Source organism: Hyperolius riggenbachi, chromosome 7 (assembly GCF_040937935.1).
Source record: "Hyperolius riggenbachi isolate aHypRig1 chromosome 7, aHypRig1.pri, whole genome shotgun sequence".
Lineage (NCBI taxonomy): Eukaryota > Metazoa > Chordata > Amphibia > Anura > Hyperoliidae > Hyperolius > Hyperolius riggenbachi.
In genome coordinates this window covers 325,649,191-325,669,230 of record NC_090652.1, presented here as the reverse complement: position 1 = coordinate 325,669,230, position 20,040 = coordinate 325,649,191, and the positions used below count along the sequence as shown (strand labels likewise).

The following is a 20,040-nucleotide window of genomic DNA, read 5'->3' as shown; positions in this document are numbered from 1 at the left end:
ATACACAGCTACTATATACACAGCTACTAGATACACAGCTACTAGATACACAGCTACTATATACACAGCTATTATATACACAGCTACTAGATACACAGCTATTATATACACAGCTATTATATACACAGCTATTAGATACACAGCTATTAGATACACAGCTACTAGATACACAGCTATTATATACACAGCTATTATATACACAGCTATTATATACACAGCTACTATATACACAGCTACTATATACACAGCTACTATATACACAGCTACTATATACACAGCTATTATATACACAGCTACTAGATACACAGCTACTATATACACAGCTACTATATACACAGCTATTACATACACAGCTATTACATACACAGCTATTATATACACAGCTACTATATACACAGCTACTATATACACAGCTACTATATACACAGCTACTAGATACACAGCTATTATATACACAGCTATTATATACACAGCTATTATATACACAGCTATTAGATACACAGCTATTATATACACAGCTACTAGATACACAGCTATTATATACACAGCTATTATATACACAGCTACTAGATACACAGCTACTATATACACAGCTATTAGATACACAGCTATTATATACACAGCTACTAGATACACAGCTACTAGATACACAGCTACTAGATACACAGCTACTAGATACACAGCTATTATATACACAGCTACTAGATACACAGCTATTATATACACAGCTATTATATACACAGCTATTATATACACAGCTACTAGATACACAGCTACTAGATACACAGCTATTATATACACAGCTATTAGATACACAGCTATTATATACACAGCTACTAGATACACAGCTATTATATACACAGCTACTAGATACACAGCTATTATATACACAGCTATTATATACACAGCTACTAGATACACAGCTACTAGATACACAGCTACTAGATACACAGCTATTATATACACAGCTACTAGATACACAGCTATTATATACACAGCTACTAGATACACAGCTACTAGATACACAGCTATTATATACACAGCTATTATATACACAGCTATTATATACACAGCTATTAGATACACAGCTATTATATACACAGCTACTAGATACACAGCTACTAGATACACAGCTATTATATACACAGCTACTAGATACACAGCTACTAGATACACAGCTATTATATACACAGCTACTATATACACAGCTACTAGATACACAGCTATTATATACACAGCTACTAGATACACAGCTATTATATACACAGCTATTATATACACAGCTATTATATACACAGCTATTAGATACACAGCTACTAGATACACAGCTATTATATACACAGCTACTAGATACACAGCTACTAGATACACAGCTATTATATACACAGCTATTATATACACAGCTACTATATACACAGCTATTATATACACAGCTATTATATACACAGCTACTAGATACACAGCTATTATATACACAGCTATTATATACACAGCTATTATATACACAGCTACTAGATACACAGCTATTATATACACAGCTACTAGATACACAGCTACTAGATACACAGCTATTGATACAGATGAGACTACTTTTGATCTTATTCTACATAACACAACTGTTATATTCTTCTTTGAATGTACTTAGAAGATTGATGATTGCTTGGCTATAAAGCCTTGATGAGATGGAATACTGTTAGAAGGGAACACTACTTGGAACTCTTCATATTTTGTATATATGCTGTATGATAAGCAAATACAATTTTTTATATAAAATCATATACTGAGTTCTCTGATTCATTTCAAGGTATACCATCAATCTATAATTACTGTTATAGAGGGTTCAGACCCCGCTATGCCGGATTTATATGATAGCAACGCTTTAAGGGCTGGTCCTTTACTGAGTTAGCAATCATGAAAAAGGCAAGAACCGCTCAGGTTTAGGTATACTTCCAAACTTTCCAGTCTCACTCCTGATGTAGCCAATGACAGAACAGTGGTGGTAGATGCTACAATACCCTCCAGTCTCACTCCTGATCCAGCCAATGACAGAACAGTGGTGGTAGATGCTACAATACTCTCCAGTCTCACTCCTGATCTGGCCAATGACAGAACAGTGGTGGTAGATGCTACAATACCCTCCAGTCTCACTCCTGATGTAGCCAATGACAGAACAGTGGTGGTAGACTCTACAATACTCTCCAGTCTCACTCCTGATGTAGCCAATGACAGAACAGTGGTGGTAGATGCTACAATACTCTCCAGTCTCACTCCTGATGTAGCCAATGACAGAACAGTGGTGGTAGACTCTACAATACTCTCCAGTCTCACTCCTGATGTAGCCAATGACAGAACAGTGGTGGTAGATGCTACAATACTCTCCAGTCTCACTCCTGATGTAGCCAATGACAGAACAGTGGTGGTAGACTCTACAATACCCTCCAGTCTCACTCCTGATCCAGCCAATGACAGAACAGTGGTGGTAGATGCTACAATACCCTCCAGTCTCACTCCTGATGTAGCCAATGACAGAACAGTGGTGGTAGATGCTACAATACCCTCCAGTCTCACTCCTGATCCAGCCAATGACAGAACAGTGGTGGTAGATGCTACAATACTCTCCAGTCTCACTCCTGATCTGGCCAATGACAGAACAGTGGTGGTAGATGCTACAATACTCTCCAGTCTCACTCCTGATGTAGCCAATGACAGAACAGTGGTGGTAGACTCTACAATACTCTCCAGTCTCACTCCTGATGTAGCCAATGACAGAACAGTGGTGGTAGATGCTACAATACTCTCCAGTCTCACTCCTGATGTAGCCAATGACAGAACAGTGGTGGTAGACTCTACAATACCCTCCAGTCTCACTCCTGATCCAGCCAATGACAGAACAGTGGTGGTAGATGCTACAATACCCTCCAGTCTCACTCCTGATGTAGCCAATGACAGAACAGTGGTGGTAGATGCTACAATACTCTCCAGTCTCACTCCTGATGTAGCCAATGACAGAACAGTGGTGGTAGACTCTACAATACTCTCCAGTCTCACTCCTGATGTAGCCAATGACAGAACAGTGGTGGTAGATGCTACAATACTCTCCAGTCTCACTCCTGATGTAGCCAATGACAGAACAGTGGTGGTAGATGCTACAATACTCTCCAGTCTCACTCCTGATCCAGCCAATGACAGAACAGTGGTGGTAGATGCTACAATACTCTCCAGTCTCACTCCTGATGTAGCCAATGACAGAACAGTGGTGGTAGATGCTACAATACTCTCCAGTCTCACTCCTGATGTAACCAATGACAGTACAGTGGTGGTAGATGCTACAATACTCTCCAGTCTCACTCCTGATGTAGCCAATGACAGAACAGTGGTGGTAGACTCTACAATACCCTCCAGTCTCACTCCTGATGTAGCCAATGACAGAACAGTGGTGGTAGACTCTACAATACTCTCCAGTCTCACTCCTGATGTAGCCAATGACAGAACAGTGGTGGTAGACTCTACAATACTCTCCAGTCTCACTCCTGATCTGGCCAATGACAGAACAGTGGTGGTAGATGCTACAATACTCTCCTCTCTCACTCCTGACCTAGCCAATGACAGTACAGTGGTGGTAGACTCTACATTACTCTCCAGTCTCACTCCTGATGTAGCCAATGACAGAACAGTGGTGGTAGATGCTACAATACCCTCCAGTCTCACTCCTGATTAGAGTTGGGCCGAACGGTTCGCCTGCGAACGGTTCCATGCGAACGTCAGTGGTCCGCGTTCGCGTCCCGCAGGTGAACCTTTGCGGAAGTTCGGTTCGCCCCATAATGCACATGGAGGGTCAACTTTGACCCTCTACATCACAGTCAGCAGGCCCAGTGTAGCCAATTAGGCTACACTAGCCCCTGGAGCCCCACCCCCCTTATATAAGGCAGGCAGCGGCGGCCATTACGGTCACTCGTGTGCTGCCTGCGTTAGTGAGAGTAGGGCGAGCTGCTGCAGACTGTCTCTCAGGGAAAGATTAGTTAGGCTTAACTTGTTCCTGTCTGGCTGCATACCTGTTCTGTGAACCCACCACTGCATACCTGTGCTGTGAACCCACCACTGCATACCTGTGCTGTGAACCCACCACTGCATACCTGTGCTGTGAACCCACCACTGCATACCTGTGCTGTGAACCCACCACTGCATACCTGTTCAGTGAACCCACCACTGCATACCTGTGCTGTGAACCCACCACTGCATACCTGTTCAGTGAACCTGCCACTGCATACCTGTTCTGTTCAGTGGACCCGCCACTGTATACCTGTTCATTGAACCCACCACTGCATACCTGTGCTGTGAACCCACCACTGCATACCTGTTCTGTGAACCCACCACTGCATACCTGTGCTGTGAACCCACCACTGCATACCTGTTCAGTGAACCTGCCACTGCATACCTGTTCTGTTCAGTGGACCCGCCACTGTATACCTGTTCATTGAACCCACCACTGCATACCTGTGCTGTGAACTCACCACTGCATACCTGTTCTGTGAACCCACCACTGCATACCTGTGCTGTGAACCCACCACTGCATACCTGTTCAGTGAACCTGCCACTGCATACCTGTTCTGTTCAGTGGACCCGCCACTGTATACCTGTTCATTGAACCCACCACTGCATACCTGTGCTGTGAACCCACCACTGCATACCTGTTCTGTGAACCCACCACTGCATACCTGTGCTGTGAACCCACCACTGCATACCTGTTCAGTGAACCTGCCACTGCATACCTGTTCTGTTCAGTGGACCCGCCACTGTATACCTGTTCAGTGAACCCACCACTGCATACCTGTGCTGTGAACCCACCACTGCATACCTGTTCTGTGAACCCACCACTGCATACCTGTTCAGTGAACCCACCACTGCATACCTGTTCTGTTCAGTGGACCCGCCACTGTATACCTGTTTAGTGACCCCGCCACTGCATACCTGTTGTGTTCAGTGAACCCGCCACTGCATACCTGTTGTGTTCAGTGAACCTGCCACTGCATACCTGTTCTGTGAACCCGCCACTGTATACCTGTTCTGTTTAGTGAACCCGCCACTGCATACCTGTTCTGTTCAGTGGACCCGCCACTGTATACCTGTTTAGTGACCCCGCCACTGCATACCTGTTGTGTTCAGTGAACCCGCCACTGCATACCTGTTGTGTTCAGTGAACCTGCCACTGCATACCTGTTCTGTGAACCCACCACTGCATACCTGTTGTGTTCAGTGGACCCGCCACTGTATACCTGTTCAGTGAACCCGCCACTGCATACCTGTTGTGTTCAGTGAACCTGCCACTGCATACCTGTTCTGTGAACCCGCCACTGTATACCTGTTCTGTTTAGTGAACCCGCCACTGCATACCTGTTCTGTTCAGTGGACCCGCCACTGTATACCTGTTCAGTGAACCCGCCACTGCATACCTGTTCTGTTCAGTGGACCCGCCACTGTATACCTGTTCAGTGAACCCACCACTGCATACCTGTTCAGTGAACCCACCACTGCATACCTGTGCTGTGAACCCGCCACTGTATACCTGTTCTGTTTAGTGAACCCGCCACTGTATACCTGTTCTGTTTAGTGAACCCGCCACTGCATACCTGTTCTGTTCAGTGGACCCGCCACTGTATACCTGTTCAGTGAACCCGCCACTGCATACCTGTTGTGTTCAGTGAACCTGCCACTGCATACCTGTTCTGTGAACCCGCCACTGTAAACCTGTTCTGTTCAGTGGACCCGCCACTGTATACCTGTTCAGTGAACCCGCCACTGCATACCTGTTGTGTTCAGTGAACCTGCCACTGCATACCTGTTGTGTTCAGTGAACCTGCCACTGCATACCTGTTCTGTGAACCCGCCACTGTATACCTGTTCTGTTCAGTGAACCCACCGCATCAGTGCGCATACCTGTGCAGTTAAGTGAACCCACCTACCTACGTGAGTGCACGCAGTGTGATATACCACTCCGTGCATACCCGATATGGACAAAACAGGTAGAGGAAGAGGTAGTGGCAGAGGCAGAGGAAGGCCACCCGGCAGGTCTGCGCGAGGTCGTGTAAATGTAATTTCGTGTGGACCTGGCCCACAGTACAGTGCTCGGAAGAAGGCACGTCCCATCACCTCCCAAGATTGTCAGGACGTGGTTGAGTATTTAGCGACACAGAACACCTCATCTTGCTCAGCCACCAGCGCTACTACTAGCACCACTTCCGCTGCATTTGACACTTCGCAAGAATTATTTAGTGGTGAAATCACTGATGCACAGCCATTGTTGTTACAGCCAGATGAATTTTCACCAGCTCATATGTCTGAGTTACGCGGCAACACTATGGATGTAACGTGTCAGGAGGATGAAGGACCTACTGATGGTGCAAGTTTGGATTTGTCTGAGGCAAGCGAAGCTGGGCAGGATGATTACGATGATGACGGTAATAGGGATCCTCTGTATGTTCCCAATAGAGGAGATGAAGAGGGGGACAGTTCAGAGGGGGAGTCAGAGAGTAGTAGGAGGAGAGAAGTTGCTGAAAGAAGCTGGGGCAGCTCTTTGTCAGAAACAGCTGGTGGCAGAGTCCGGCACCATGTATCGCCACCTATGTACAGCCAGCCAACTTGCCCTTCAGCATCAGCTGCTGAGGTCCCCATAGTGCCCACATCCCAGGGTGGCTCAGCGGTGTGGACATTTTTTAATGTGTGTGCCTCAGATCGGACCAAAGCCATCTGTTCGCTCTGCCAACAAAAATTGAGCCGTGGAAAGGCCAACACTCACGTAGGGACAAGTGCCTTACGAAGGCACCTGGAGAAAAGGCACAAACAGCAATGGGATGGCCACCTGAGCAAAAGCAGCAGCAGCACACAAAAGCAAAGCCACCCTCCTTCTCCTCTTCCTCCTCCATCAGGTGCATTATCTGCTTCTGCCGCTTTCTCCCTTCCACCTTCACAGGCACCCTCCTCCACTCCGCCTCTGCCCTTGAGCGGTTCCTGCTCCTCTGCCCACAGCAGCAGTCAGGTGTCCGTGAAGGAAATGTTTGAGTGGAAGAAGCCAATTTCGGCCAGTCACCCCCTTGCCCGGCGTCTGACAGCTGGCGTGGCGGAACTGTTAGCTCGGCAGCTGTTACCATACCGGCTGGTGGACTCTGAGGCCTTCCGTAAATTTGTGGCCATCGGAACACCGCAGTGGAAGATGCCAGGCCGCACTTATTTTTCGAGAAAGGCCATACCCCAACTGCACCGTGAAGTTGAGAGGCAAGTGGTGTCATCTCTTGCGAAGAGCGTTGGGTCAAGGGTACACCTGACCACGGATGCCTGGTCTGCCAAGCACGGGCAGGGCCGCTACATTACCTACACAGCCCATTGGGTGAACCTGGTGGTGAACGATGGCAAGCAGGGCGCAGCGGACCAAATTGTGACACCTCCACGGCTTGCAGGCAGGCCTCCTGCCACCTCCTCTCCTCCTGCTACATGCTCTTCGCTGTCCTCCTCCTCCTTGGCTGAGTGGCAGTTCTCCTCTCCAGCTACACAGCCCCAGCTCCGCAGGGCCTATGCTGCATGCCAGGTAAGACGGTGTCACGCCATCTTAGACATGTCTTGTCTCAAAGCGGAGAGTCACACTGGAGCAGCTCTCCTGGCTGCTCTTAAGAAACAGGTGGATGAGTGGCTGACCCCGCACCACCTGGAGATAGGCAACGTGGTGTGCGACAACGGCAGCAATCTGCTTGCCGCTTTGCATATGGGGAAGCTGACACACATACCCTGCATGGCACATGTCATGAATCTAGTGGTTCAAAGATTTGTGGCAAAGTACCCTGGCTTAGCGAATGTCCTGAAGCAGGCCAGGAAGTTCTGTGGGCATTTGAGGCGGTCTTACACAGCCATGGCACGCTTTGCGGAAATTCAGCGCAAAAACAACATGCCGGTGAGACGCCTCATTTGCGATAGCCCGACTCGCTGGAACTCGACCCTGCTCATGTTCTCCCGCCTGCTAGAACAGAAGAAAGCCGTGACCCACTACCTCTACAACTACAGTAGAATGAAACAGTCTGGGAAGATGGGGATGTTCTGGCCCGACAACTGGACACTGATGAAAAATGCATGCAGGCTCATGCGGCCGTTTGAGGAGGTGACCAACCTGGTGAGCCGCAGTGAGGGCACCATCAGCGACTTAATTCCCTACGCTTACTTCTTGGAGCGTGCTGTGCGTAGAGTGGCGGATGAAGCTGCGAATGAGCGTGACCAGGAACCGTTACGGCAGGAACAGGCATGGGACCAATTTTCATCAGACCCAGCTGTTTCCTCAACACCTGCGGCAGCACAGAGGGGGGAGGAGGAGGAGGAAGAAGAGAAGTCGTGTGCAGAAGACGAGTCAGACTCAGAGGATGATGAGCAAGGTGTTTCTTTGGGGGAGGAGGAGGAGGAGGAGGAGGAGGAGGGGACAGCGGCAGGAGAACAACCTCAGCAGGCATCGCAAGGGGCTTGTGCTGCTCAACCTTCCCGTGGTATTGTTCGCGGCTGGGGGGAGGAGGTTGACTTACCTGACGTCACTGAGGAAGAGCAAGAGGAGATGGAGGGTACTGGATCCGACTTTGTGCAGATGTCGTCTTTTATGCTGTCCTGCCTGTTGAGGGACCCCCGTATAAAAAACCTCAAGGGGAATGACCTGTACTGGGTGGCCACACTACTAGACCCTCGGTACAGGCACAAAGTGGCGGACCTGTTACCAACTCACCTGAAGGTGGAAAGGATGCAGCACATGCAGAACCAGCTGTCAACTATGCTTTACAATGCCTTTAAGGGTGATGTGACGGCACAACGCCAGCAAGGTACCACTGCCACTAATCCTCCTCCCGTGTCCACGCAGTCAAAGACAGGACGCTTCAGCGATCTCATGGTGATGTCGGACATGCGGACGTTCTTTAGTCCAACGCCTCGCCGTAGCCCTTCCGGATCCACCCTCCACCAACGCCTGGAACGGCAGGTAGCCGACTACCTGGCCTTAAGTGTGGATGTAGACACTGCTGTGAACAGCGATGAGGAACCCTTGAACTACTGGGTGCGCAGGCTTGACCTGTGGCCAGAGCTGTCCCAATTTGCCATCCAACTTCTCTCCTGCCCTGCCGCAAGCGTCCTGTCAGAAAGGACCTTCAGCGCAGCTGGAGGCATTGTCACAGAGAAGAGAAGTCGCCTAAGTCACAAAAGTGTTAAGTACCTCACCTTTATCAAAATGAATGAGGCATGGATCCCGGAGGGCTGCTGCCTGCCCCAAGACTAAGTCAGTCCCCGCACACACAGCATCTCTGCCTGCACGCCGTGTGACTGGCTGCCTGGCCTGCCCCAAGAAGACTAAGTCGCTCCCAGTCCCTCCACACAGCATGTCTGCCTGCAGGCCGCTTGACTACCTTCTCCGCCACCACCAACAGGGTCCGGGACTCCAGGCGGATTGCTGAATTTTTTAGGCCGCTGCTAGCAGCGGCCGCTGTAATAATTTTTCTGGTGCGTGTACATGACTGCCTAATTTTTCTGGCTGCACTGCGGGCAGCTGCAACAACAAAAGAAAAGGCATGTACATGCGCCCATTCCCCTTCGTGATCATTACCTTGCCGTGGTGAAGGGGCTTGCGTATCACAATGAAGCAATGACCGGCGCCTAGATGAGTGTCTCGGGGGGCACACCCACGATAATAAGGTCGTTGCCTCATTGTGGTCAGACCAAATTTGATCAGCTGGACAGTCACTGTTCTGTCATTCAGCTACATCAGCCAGGCGACCATATGGGCTGTAAAGCCACCAAAACCTGCACTCTCGCCATGGTGCGCACCAGTCCAGCACGGCCGTCACTACACAAACAGCTGTTTGCGGTGCGTTACACGGTGAGTTTGGTGTGTCAGTGTGAAGCAGTACCTTAATTACACTACCTGATTGATGTATACACATGCAAGATGTTTTAAAGCACTTTAGGCCTGTCATTTAGCATTCAATGTGATTTCTGCCCTTAAAACGCTGCTTTGCGTCAAATCCAGATTTTTCCCCGGGACTTTTGGCATGTATCCCACTCCGCCATGCCCCCCTCCAGGTGTTAGACCCCTTGAAACATCTTTTCCATCACTTTTGTGGCCAGCATAATTATTATTTTTTTTTCAAAGTTCGCATCCCCATTGAAGTCTATTGCGGTTCGCGAACTTTAACGCGAACCGAACCTTCCGCGGAAGTTCGCGAACCAGGTTCGCGAACCTAAAATCGGAGGTTCGGCCCAACTCTACTCCTGATGTAGCCAATGACAGAACAGTGGTGGTAGACTCTACAATACCCTCCAGTCTCACTCCTGATGTAGCCAATGACAGAACAGTGGTGGTAGATGCTACAATACTCTCCAGTCTCACTCCTGATGTAGCCAATGACAGAACAGTGGTGGTAGATGCTACAATACTCTCCAGTCTCACTCCTGATGTAGCCAATGACAGAACAGTGGTGGTAGATGCTACAATACCCTCCAGTCTCACTCCTGATGTAGCCAATGACAGAACAGTGGTGGTAGATGCTACAATACCCTCCAGTCTCACTCCTGATGTAGCCAATGACAGAACAGTGGTGGTAGATGCTACAATACCCTCCAGTCTCACTCCTGATTTAGCCAATGACAGAACAGTGGTGGTAGATGCTACAATACCCTCCAGTCTCACTCCTGATGTAGCCAATGACAGAACAGTGGTGGTAGATGCTACAATACCCTCCAGTCTCACTCCTGATGTAGCTAATGACAGAACAGTGGTGGTAGATGCTACAGTACTCTCCAGTCTCACTCCTGATGTAACCAATGACAGAACAGTGGTGGTAGATGCTACAATACCCTCCAGTCTCACTCCTGATGTAGCCAATGACAGAACAGTGGTGGTAGATGCTACAATACCCTCCAGTCTCACTCCTGATGTAGCCAATGACAGAACAGTGGTGCTAGATGCTACAATACCCTCCAGTCTCACTCCTGATGTAGCCAATGACAGAACAGTGGTGGTAGATGCTACAATACTCTCCAGTCTCACTCCTGATCCAGCCAATGACAGAACAGTGGTGGTAGATGCTACAATACCCTCCAGTCTCACTCCTGATGTAGCCAATGACAGAACAGTGGTGGTAGATGCTACAATACCCTCCAGTCTCACTCCTGATCCAGCCAATGACAGAACAGTGGTGGTAGATGCTACAATACCCTCCAGTCTCACTCCTGATGTAGCCAATGACAGAACAGTGGTGGTAGATGCTACAATACCCTCCAGTCTCACTCCTGATCCAGCCAATGACAGAACAGTGGTGGTAGACTCTACAATACTCTCCAGTCTCACTCCTGATGTAGCCAATGACAGAACAGTGGTGGTAGATGCTACAATACTCTCCAGTCTCACTCCTGATCCAGCCAATGACAGAACAGTGGTGGTAGACTCTACAATACTCTCCAGTCTCACTCCTGATGTAGCCAATGACAGAACAGTGGTGGTAGACTCTACAATACTCTCCAGTCTCACTCCTGATGTAGCCAATGACAGAACAGTGGTGGTAGATGCTACAATACCCTCCAGTCTCACTCCTGATCCAGCCAATGACAGAACAGTGGTGGTAGACTCTACAATACTCTCCAGTCTCACTCCTGATGTAGCCAATGACAGAACATTGGTGGTAGACTCTACAATACTCTCCAGTCTCACTCCTGATGTAGCCAATGACAGAACAGTGGTGGTAGATGCTACAATACTCTCCAGTCTCACCCCCGATGTAGCCAATGACAGAACAGTGGTGGTAGATGCTACAATACTCTCCAGTCTCACTCCTGATGTAACCAATGACAGAACAGTGGTGGTAGACTCTACAATACTCTCCAGTCTCACTCCTGATGTAGCCAATGACAGAACAGTGGTGGTAGATGCTACAATACCCTCCAGTCTCACTCCTGATGTAGCCAATGTTAGACCAGTGGTGGTAGACTCTACAATGTAACCAAAGCCTGATCCACTAGACTGCCATGCGGTGTCCACAGCCAGCACATGGCAGCTTTACGATCTCCACCGCTGGCAGTATAGGAGGAGTTTGCTACCAGAGTGTTGCTAGGGTGATGTGTGCTGTAGCTCTGTAGCCATAGTGATGGCAGTTATCTGTTTATTTCTTTCCAGCGTCTACATATTCGGATTGCTGAACCGCCAGTGTCTGTCTTGCGGACTGGCCAGAGATCAATGCACCTACTTCAGCGGCAAGTTCAGTCCATTAAACCGGCACTTCCTGCTGCACTGCAAAGGTGAGTGAAAACCTGCACTGATGAGCATTGTTATCATATCACCCTTCTCTGGAGATGGTCAGTGAGAGGCCAGAGACGCCAATCAGAGGCCCCCCTGCCAATACCATGCTGCATACACCCTGCACTGACAGCATTCTTATCATATCACACTTCTCTGGAGATGGTCAGTGAGAGGCCAGAGACGCCAATCAGAGGCCCCCTGCCAATACCATGCTGCATACACCCTGCACTGACAGCATTCTTATCATATCACACTTCTCTGGAGATGGTCAGTGAGAGGCCAGAGACACCAATCAGAGGCCTCCCTGCCAATACCATGCTGCATACACCCTGCACTGACGGCATTCTTATCATATCACACTTCTCTGGAGATGGTCAGTGAGAGGCCAGAGACACCAATCAGAGGCCCCCCTGCCAATACCATGCTGCATACACCCTGCACTGACGGCATTCTTATCATATCACACTTTTCTGGAGATGGTCAGTGAGAGGCCAGAGACGCCAATCAGAGGCCCCCCTGCTAATACCATGCTGCATACACCCTGCACTGACGGCATTCTTATCATATCACACTTCTCTGGAGATGGTCAGTGAGAGGCCAGAGACGCCAATCAGAGGCCCCCTGCCAATACCATGCTGCATACACCCTGCACTGACGGCATTCTTATCATATCACACTTCTCTGGAGATGGTCAGTGAGAGGCCAGAGACACCAATCAGAGGCCCCCCTGCCAATACCATGCTGCATACACCCTGCACTGACGGCATTCTTATCATATCACACTTCTCTGGAGATGGTCAGTGAGAGGCCAGAGACGCCAATCAGAGGCCCCCCTGCCAATACCATGCTGCATATACCCTGCACTGACGGCATTCTTATCATATCACACTTCTCTGGAGATGGTCAGTGAGAGGCCAGAGACGCCAATCAGAGGCCCCCCCTGCCAATACCATGCTGCATACACCCTGCACTGACAGCATTCTTATCATATCACACTTCTCTGGAGATGGTCAGTGAGAGGCCAGAGACGCCAATCAGAGGCCCCCCTGCCAATACCATGCTGCATATACCCTGCACTGACGGCATTCTTATCATATCACACTTCTCTGGAGATGGTCAGTCAGAGGCCAGAGACGCCAATCAGAGGCCCCCCTGCCAATACCATGCTGCATACACCCTGCACTGACGGCATTCTTATCCTATCACACTTCTCTGGAGATGGTCAGTGAGAGGCCAGAGACGCCAATCAGAGGCCCCCCTGCCAATACCATGCTGCATACACCCTGCACTGACGGCATTCTTATCATATCACACTTCTCTGGAGATGGTCAGTGAGAGGCCAGAGACACCAATCAGAGGCCCCCTGCCAATACCATGCTGCATACACCCTGCACTGACAGCATTCTTATCATATCACACTTCTCTGGAGATGGTCAGTGAGAGGCCAGAGACACCAATCAGAGGCCCCCCTGCCAATACCATGCTGCATACACCCTGCACTGACGGCATTCTTATCATATCACACTTCTCTGGAGATGGTCAGTGAGAGGCCAGAGACACCAATCAGAGGCCTCCTGCCAATACCATGCTGCATACACCCTGCACTGACGGCATTCTTATCTTATCACACTGCTCTGGAGATGGTCAGTGAGAGGCCAGAGACACCAATCAGAGGCCTCCCTGCCAATACCATGCTGCATACACCCTGCACTGACGGCATTCTTATCATATCACACTTCTCTGGAGATGGTCAGTGAGAGGCCAGAGACGCCAATCAGAGGCCCCCCTGCCAATACCATGCTGCATACACCCTGCACTGACGGCATTCTTATCATATCACACTTCTCTGGAGATGGTCAGTGAGAGGCCAGAGACACCAATCAGAGGCCTCCCTGCCAATACCATGCTGCATACACCCTGCACTGACGGCATTCTTATCATATCACACTTCTCTGGAGATGGGCAGTGAGAGGCCAGAGACACCAATCAGAGGCCTCCCTGCCAATACCATGCTGCATACACCCTGCACTGACGGCATTCTTATCATATCACACTTCTCTGGAGATGGTCAGTGAGAAGCCAGAGACACCAATCAGAGGCCCCCCTGCCAATACCATGCTGCATACACCCTGCACTGACGGCATTCTTATCATATCACACTTCTCTGGAGATGGTCAGTGAGAGGCCAGAGACACCAATCAGAGGCCCCCCTGCCAATACCATGCTGCATACACCCTGCACTGACTGCATTCTTATCCTATCACACTTCTCTGCAGAGGGTCAGTGAGAGGCCAGTGATGCCAATTCCAATCTGCAGATAATTGAATAATCCTAGCCAGGATTGGAAACCTGGTCTAAATGGTCTCCCATGTTAAAGGCAGAGCCCTTAATCAGTACACTATCCAGCCACCTGGGGGACAGCAGAAGGAAACAAGAAAGAGGTAACGGACAGCTGGAGGAAACACTGAGTACAACATCCAGCCACCTGGGGGACGGCAGAAGGAAACAAGGAAGGGGTAACAGACAGCCGGAGGGAACAGGAAACACTGAGTACACCATCCAGCCACCTGGGGGACAGCAGAAGGAAACAAGAAAGAGGTAACAGACAGCCGGAGGAAACACTGAGTAACACCATCCAGCCACTGCTGATAGTACATTTGTTAAAAACGAATCTAGACAGCGCTGGAAAGATCAATGTATGAAGCTTTTTAGACAAGAATATAAATATCAATATAGATGATAATTAGATACAAATTTATTCAAAGTTAATAATGAACAGCATACTCATTCGATTGCGCTCATCATACTACCCACCGCCCTACTCCAGTAGGAAAAATATAAAAAATATATATGAAAAAGTGTGTGAAAATATAATACAAATAGTAATAAGGAAGCTATTTCATATAGCAAAAACTCCACATGCAATATGAATTGGGAGCGATCTTGTGATGCGTCCTAGTTTTCCATAGATAGTTAGGCAGCGACAAGCAGCAGGTTTCCTCTGTCTTAGAATACAATATTAGCCACATAAAATATGCTCACAGGTCATTTCCTAGCCTAGGATAATCTTCCTCCCAGCTGTAGGCAGAGCAATGTGTATATAGCAGAAGGATAAACTCCCGTGGTCTGTGTAATAGCAGAGCCAATCGGCTTACACTTACTGTCCTGAAGAAGCTTGTGTCGCACATGTGCTGAAAGTATGGTAATAATTGCAATGTGCGCAGGGAGCGGGCTGGGTGGGATCAGACGTGCGTTTATTGAACATTTTCTGTAAGGGACAAGCACATGTCTTTATCAGTCTGGAGTTACAGGAATGTGACAGTAGTGTTGTCCGGATCATGAACCTAGTTTTCATCATGTTACGCTATTTTTTCAGGAGTGTCTGCAGTAAGAGTGCAAGAAATGTCCTTTTGTTAACCACGGAACATAACATTTAACATTTTCAACATAAGAAGACATTAATCCACCATAGCATTCTAGACATGGATATGGTTACCAGTTTTTAGAGTCCTTAGCAAACCACTCCGGGCTTAGGTACCAGCTAGGATAAACCTGTGGTGTATGAACACAGTCTATGACTTGTACTGCTACATTCCTGGCAACACTACTGGGTTGACCCAAAGTGTCATATGTCAGAACTTTTGGTTGTCTCCTGTTTCTGCTGGGTTGTATTCTACAAAGTGGTAAGGCATCTAAAGCAAACTCGCCTTCTTCACTGTCAACTGTCTCTGTTGGTTTATCTGGTGAAGAGTCTTCTTCCTCTGTGTTTCCTGATGGACCTGTATTGTTTTCCGGTTGAATTACAGGCTCTTCCTCAGCAGTTTCCACTGTAACTGCCTCTGTATTTTCCCCACTTGTTTCCAACTGGCAAGGATAAAACTCCTCTGCTTCTGGATTCAGTTCTATGTTTTCCCTTGTGTGATCTGTCTGGGGTAAAGGAAGGAATGATCTCCATTGCCCTTGTTCAAGATCTGATTCATCTTCTGACATTTCCTCTGATATCTGTGCCCCTGATTGAGAAGTCTTTGCACTTTGGCCCCGTCTTCTAGTACTGGGTCTGTCAGGTATCTGCTGACCTTGGTTGACGGGCAAGTAATCACAAGGCAATAACAAATTGCGGTGCAGAATTCTGGTTCGGCCTTTACCAGTTTCTGGGTTTACCTCATACACTGGGCTATCGTCACATTTTTTTCTCAGGACAACATGTACTGTGTCTTCCCAAAAGGATCTTAGCTTTCCTGGTCCTCCTCTTTTAGTAAGGTTTCTTACAAGGACTTTACTTGACTTAACTTGAGTAGCAACCTTGGAAGCAGGCTTCAGTCATTTTCTCCATCCATATTTTTACATACTCAGAGTGACTCTTATATTTTTCTGTTACTGGGGTGTCAAACATGCTGTCTATTGGAAGTCTTGGAGATCTCCCGAACAGTAGGAAAAATGGAGAATATCCCGTAGCTTCACTTTTGGTGCAGTTGTATGCATGTATTACCTGGGCAAGTGAGTTCTTCCAGTCCTTCTTAGAATCTGATGACAGGGTCCGAAGCATAGACAACAGAGTACGATTGAGCCTTTCACATTGTCCATTCCCTTCTGCATGATATGGGGTTGTATGGGAGTTCTGAATGTGGCAGTGCTTTCCTAATGATAAGAATAACTGATTTCCAAATTCTTTTCCCATGTCATGGTGAATTCTGGTAGGGAATCCAAATTTCAAGACAAAATCACTGAATATCGTGTCGGCAACAGTCTTTGCTGACTTGTTTTTGGTTGCGTAGGCCTGAGCAAACCTGGTGAAGTGGTCTATTACTACTAGTATGTACTCATAACCTCCTTTGCATGTTTCCAGATGGAGGAAATCGATAGAGACCATCTCAAAGGGATAAATGGTGATAATATTGTTTAATGGAGCTCTGGTAGGCTTGTTGGGACGTTTGTCTTTCAGACAGGTGCAGCGGTTGTTAATGTATTGCTCGACCTCTCTCTGCATATGTGGCCAAAAGAACCTTTCCCTGATCAAGTTTACAGTCCGTTCCACTCCTAAGTGACCCATTTCTTCATGCAATTCTCTCAACACCAGTGGATGATATAGCTTGGGTAACACTAGTTGAAAACTTGAGGGTGTTTTCCTTCTCAAGATTCCATCCTCATCGAGGTATAATTTGGTCCAATGCTTCAATAAGATGAGGATATCAAACTGGTCACTTTGTCGTTCCTGTTTTGATGGAAACCTGTTCTGATTTTTGTACTTCCACACTGGACCGATCACTGAGTCTTCTTTTTGTGCTGTCCTTATGGTCTCTTTAGGTATTTGAGCTACTGCTTTTTGTGTAGTATCTATTGTTGATGTGGTATTTGCAATGGTTATTGGACACAGCCAAGGTGTTTCTTCTTCCTGTTTTACTTGAAGTACTTGTGTTATACAACTGATGACTTTGGGGTCAACTTCTTGTGAACACTGTTGCATATATTGTTCAGGACTTAGTGGCATACGTGACAGTCCATCTGCATCCGCATTTCTCTTTCCTGGACGATACTTAATAGTGAATTTAAAATCAGCAAGTTCTGCAACCCATCGATGGCCTGTTGCGTTTAGCCGTCGTTAGGACATAGGTTAGTGGATTATTGTCAGTATATACTACAAAGGATGGACAGTAGTATAGGTAGCCTCGGAATCTTTCACAGATGGCCCACTTCATTGCGAGGAATTCTAGTTTGCCTGAATGCATGTGATAATTCTTCTCAGCAGGTGTGAGAGTCCTGGATCCATAAGCAATTACTTTTAGTTTTCCCTCTTGCTCTTGATATAGCACGGCTCCTAGTCCTTCTTGCGAGGCATCACAGTGCAGAATAAAGGATTGGTTACAGTCGGGGTAACCCATAACTGGAGGATGTGTTAGGGCCTCAATGAGTTGGTTCAACACTACCTGGTGGTGGTCAGTCCAGACAATGGACTGATGAGAAGGTAGTTGACCTTTTAACTTTGGTGATGGCTTCTTCCTCTTCTTCTGTTGGTGAGCCGGTACTGATGTTATGGTAGGTGTTGTATCTGCTGATAGCAATTCATAAAGGGGTTTTGCAATCCTGGAAAAATTCTGGATGTAAGGACGATAGTATGAAATGAATCCTAATAACTTCCGGAGTTCTCCCACAGTTTTTGGCTGGTTGTTTCCCAAGGCCAGCACAGAGGCAATGTCTGCCGGATCCATGGAATGGCCATCTTTGGACACTATCTTGCCCAGAAATCTAACTTTGTTCCGGAAAAGTTCACATTTCTTTGCTGTCAACTTAACTCCATGTTTCTGATACCGTTGCAGTACCAACCGGACATGTTCCACATGCTCTTGGAATGATCTGCTATGAACAAGGTTATCATCTAGGTATGGCAGACATATCTCATCTCTCAGTCCCCTTAAACAAGTTTCCATGCTGCGTTGGAATTCAGCTGGCGCAGAGCTAAGACCAAAAGGTATTCTGATCCACTCATACAGACCCCAAGGTGTAATGAAGGCAGTCAGTGGTCGACTGGATTCTTCCACAACTCCTTGTTGGTAGGCTTGGTCTAACACTAAAAACCATGCACTTCCTCCTAAGCTGTCCAGCATGTCTTGGATCCTAGGTGAAATGGATTGCGGAGACACCGCCGCACGGTCTGGCAGCGGGGCGGCTGTCTCCGCGTTCAGACCGGCGGTTTCCGCACAGCAGCATGCGTCTGGTTTGTCTGAGCCTAGTAGTGCACACAGATGGAGAGCTACGCGCGCGCGCGCTAGGAGGCAGGACCTTTATGCCAATAGGAGGGGGATCAGCTGATCAGGATGATCAGCTGATCCCAGCGCACTGGGTTATTGGCTGAGTGGGGCTGGGGGGCGCTGGGGAGCGCTGCTCTATATATACATCTTGCTTGTCAGTTGCTGGTTGTCTGCCGTTGCGAATACTAACGTGTGAGCACTCAGACCAGTCAGATCCCACAGTGTGTTAGAACCAGGAGGACCTGGGAATTCACACTTAACCAGATTACGTTTGTGTTATATGTTAGACCAGTTCCAGGGTGTTGTGACCACGGACCTCACACCCAAGCTTAGGGATACTGTGTCATTGCTGTGTTATACTTTAGACCAGTTCCAGGGTGTTGTGACCAAGGACCTCACACCCAAGCTTAGGGATACTGTGTCATTGCTGTGTTATACTTCAGACCAGTTCCAGGGTGTTGTGACCAAGGACCTCACACCCAAGCTTAGGGACTCTGTGTCAATACTGTGTTATACTCTAGACTAGTTCCCGGGTGTCGAGATCAAGGAGCTCACGCTCTAGTCTAGGACGCTGTTATATTTATATGTTATATGACTATTTGCTCTGTCGACCTTTCTCTTGCTTTCTGATTTGGTACCTCTGCATATCTGTCTATCTGTTGCCAGACCCTGCCTGTACCCGGTTACCGAATCAGTCTTCTGTCTCTGTACCTCATCTGCTCGTGTGTTGCCGACCAGGCCTGCCCGACCACCCTAGCTGTCACTCTCCCTGAGTGTTCAGTTTATCAGTATTAGCAGTGACACCATTCCACCAGGTGTCAGCTGCAACCAGGACTCCCGCACCTCAGAGAGTCCGGCCTGTTAGCAGCCAGTGGTCACTTCCTTTGGCTGCAGTACAGTTCACCATCTAATACTGTTATACCTGCTTACCAGGTCCTCACGATCAAAGAGATAGTTTCTGCACTGCCCAGGGCCACCTGCCCCTCAGGT

General features: G+C 48.1%; 1 protein-coding gene across 1 annotated transcript in view; it reads left to right on the top strand.

Annotated features, from left to right (window-relative positions):
* The window catches only part of DPP10 (dipeptidyl peptidase like 10), a 647,445-nt gene that overhangs the window by 461,699 nt on the left and 165,706 nt on the right, over window positions 1-20,040 (top strand). Inside the window, exon 16 of the mRNA XM_068247444.1 lies at window positions 12,182-12,303. Coding sequence (XP_068103545.1) covers window positions 12,182-12,303 — 122 coding nt within the window. The remainder of the gene's footprint in view (window positions 1-12,181; window positions 12,304-20,040) is intronic.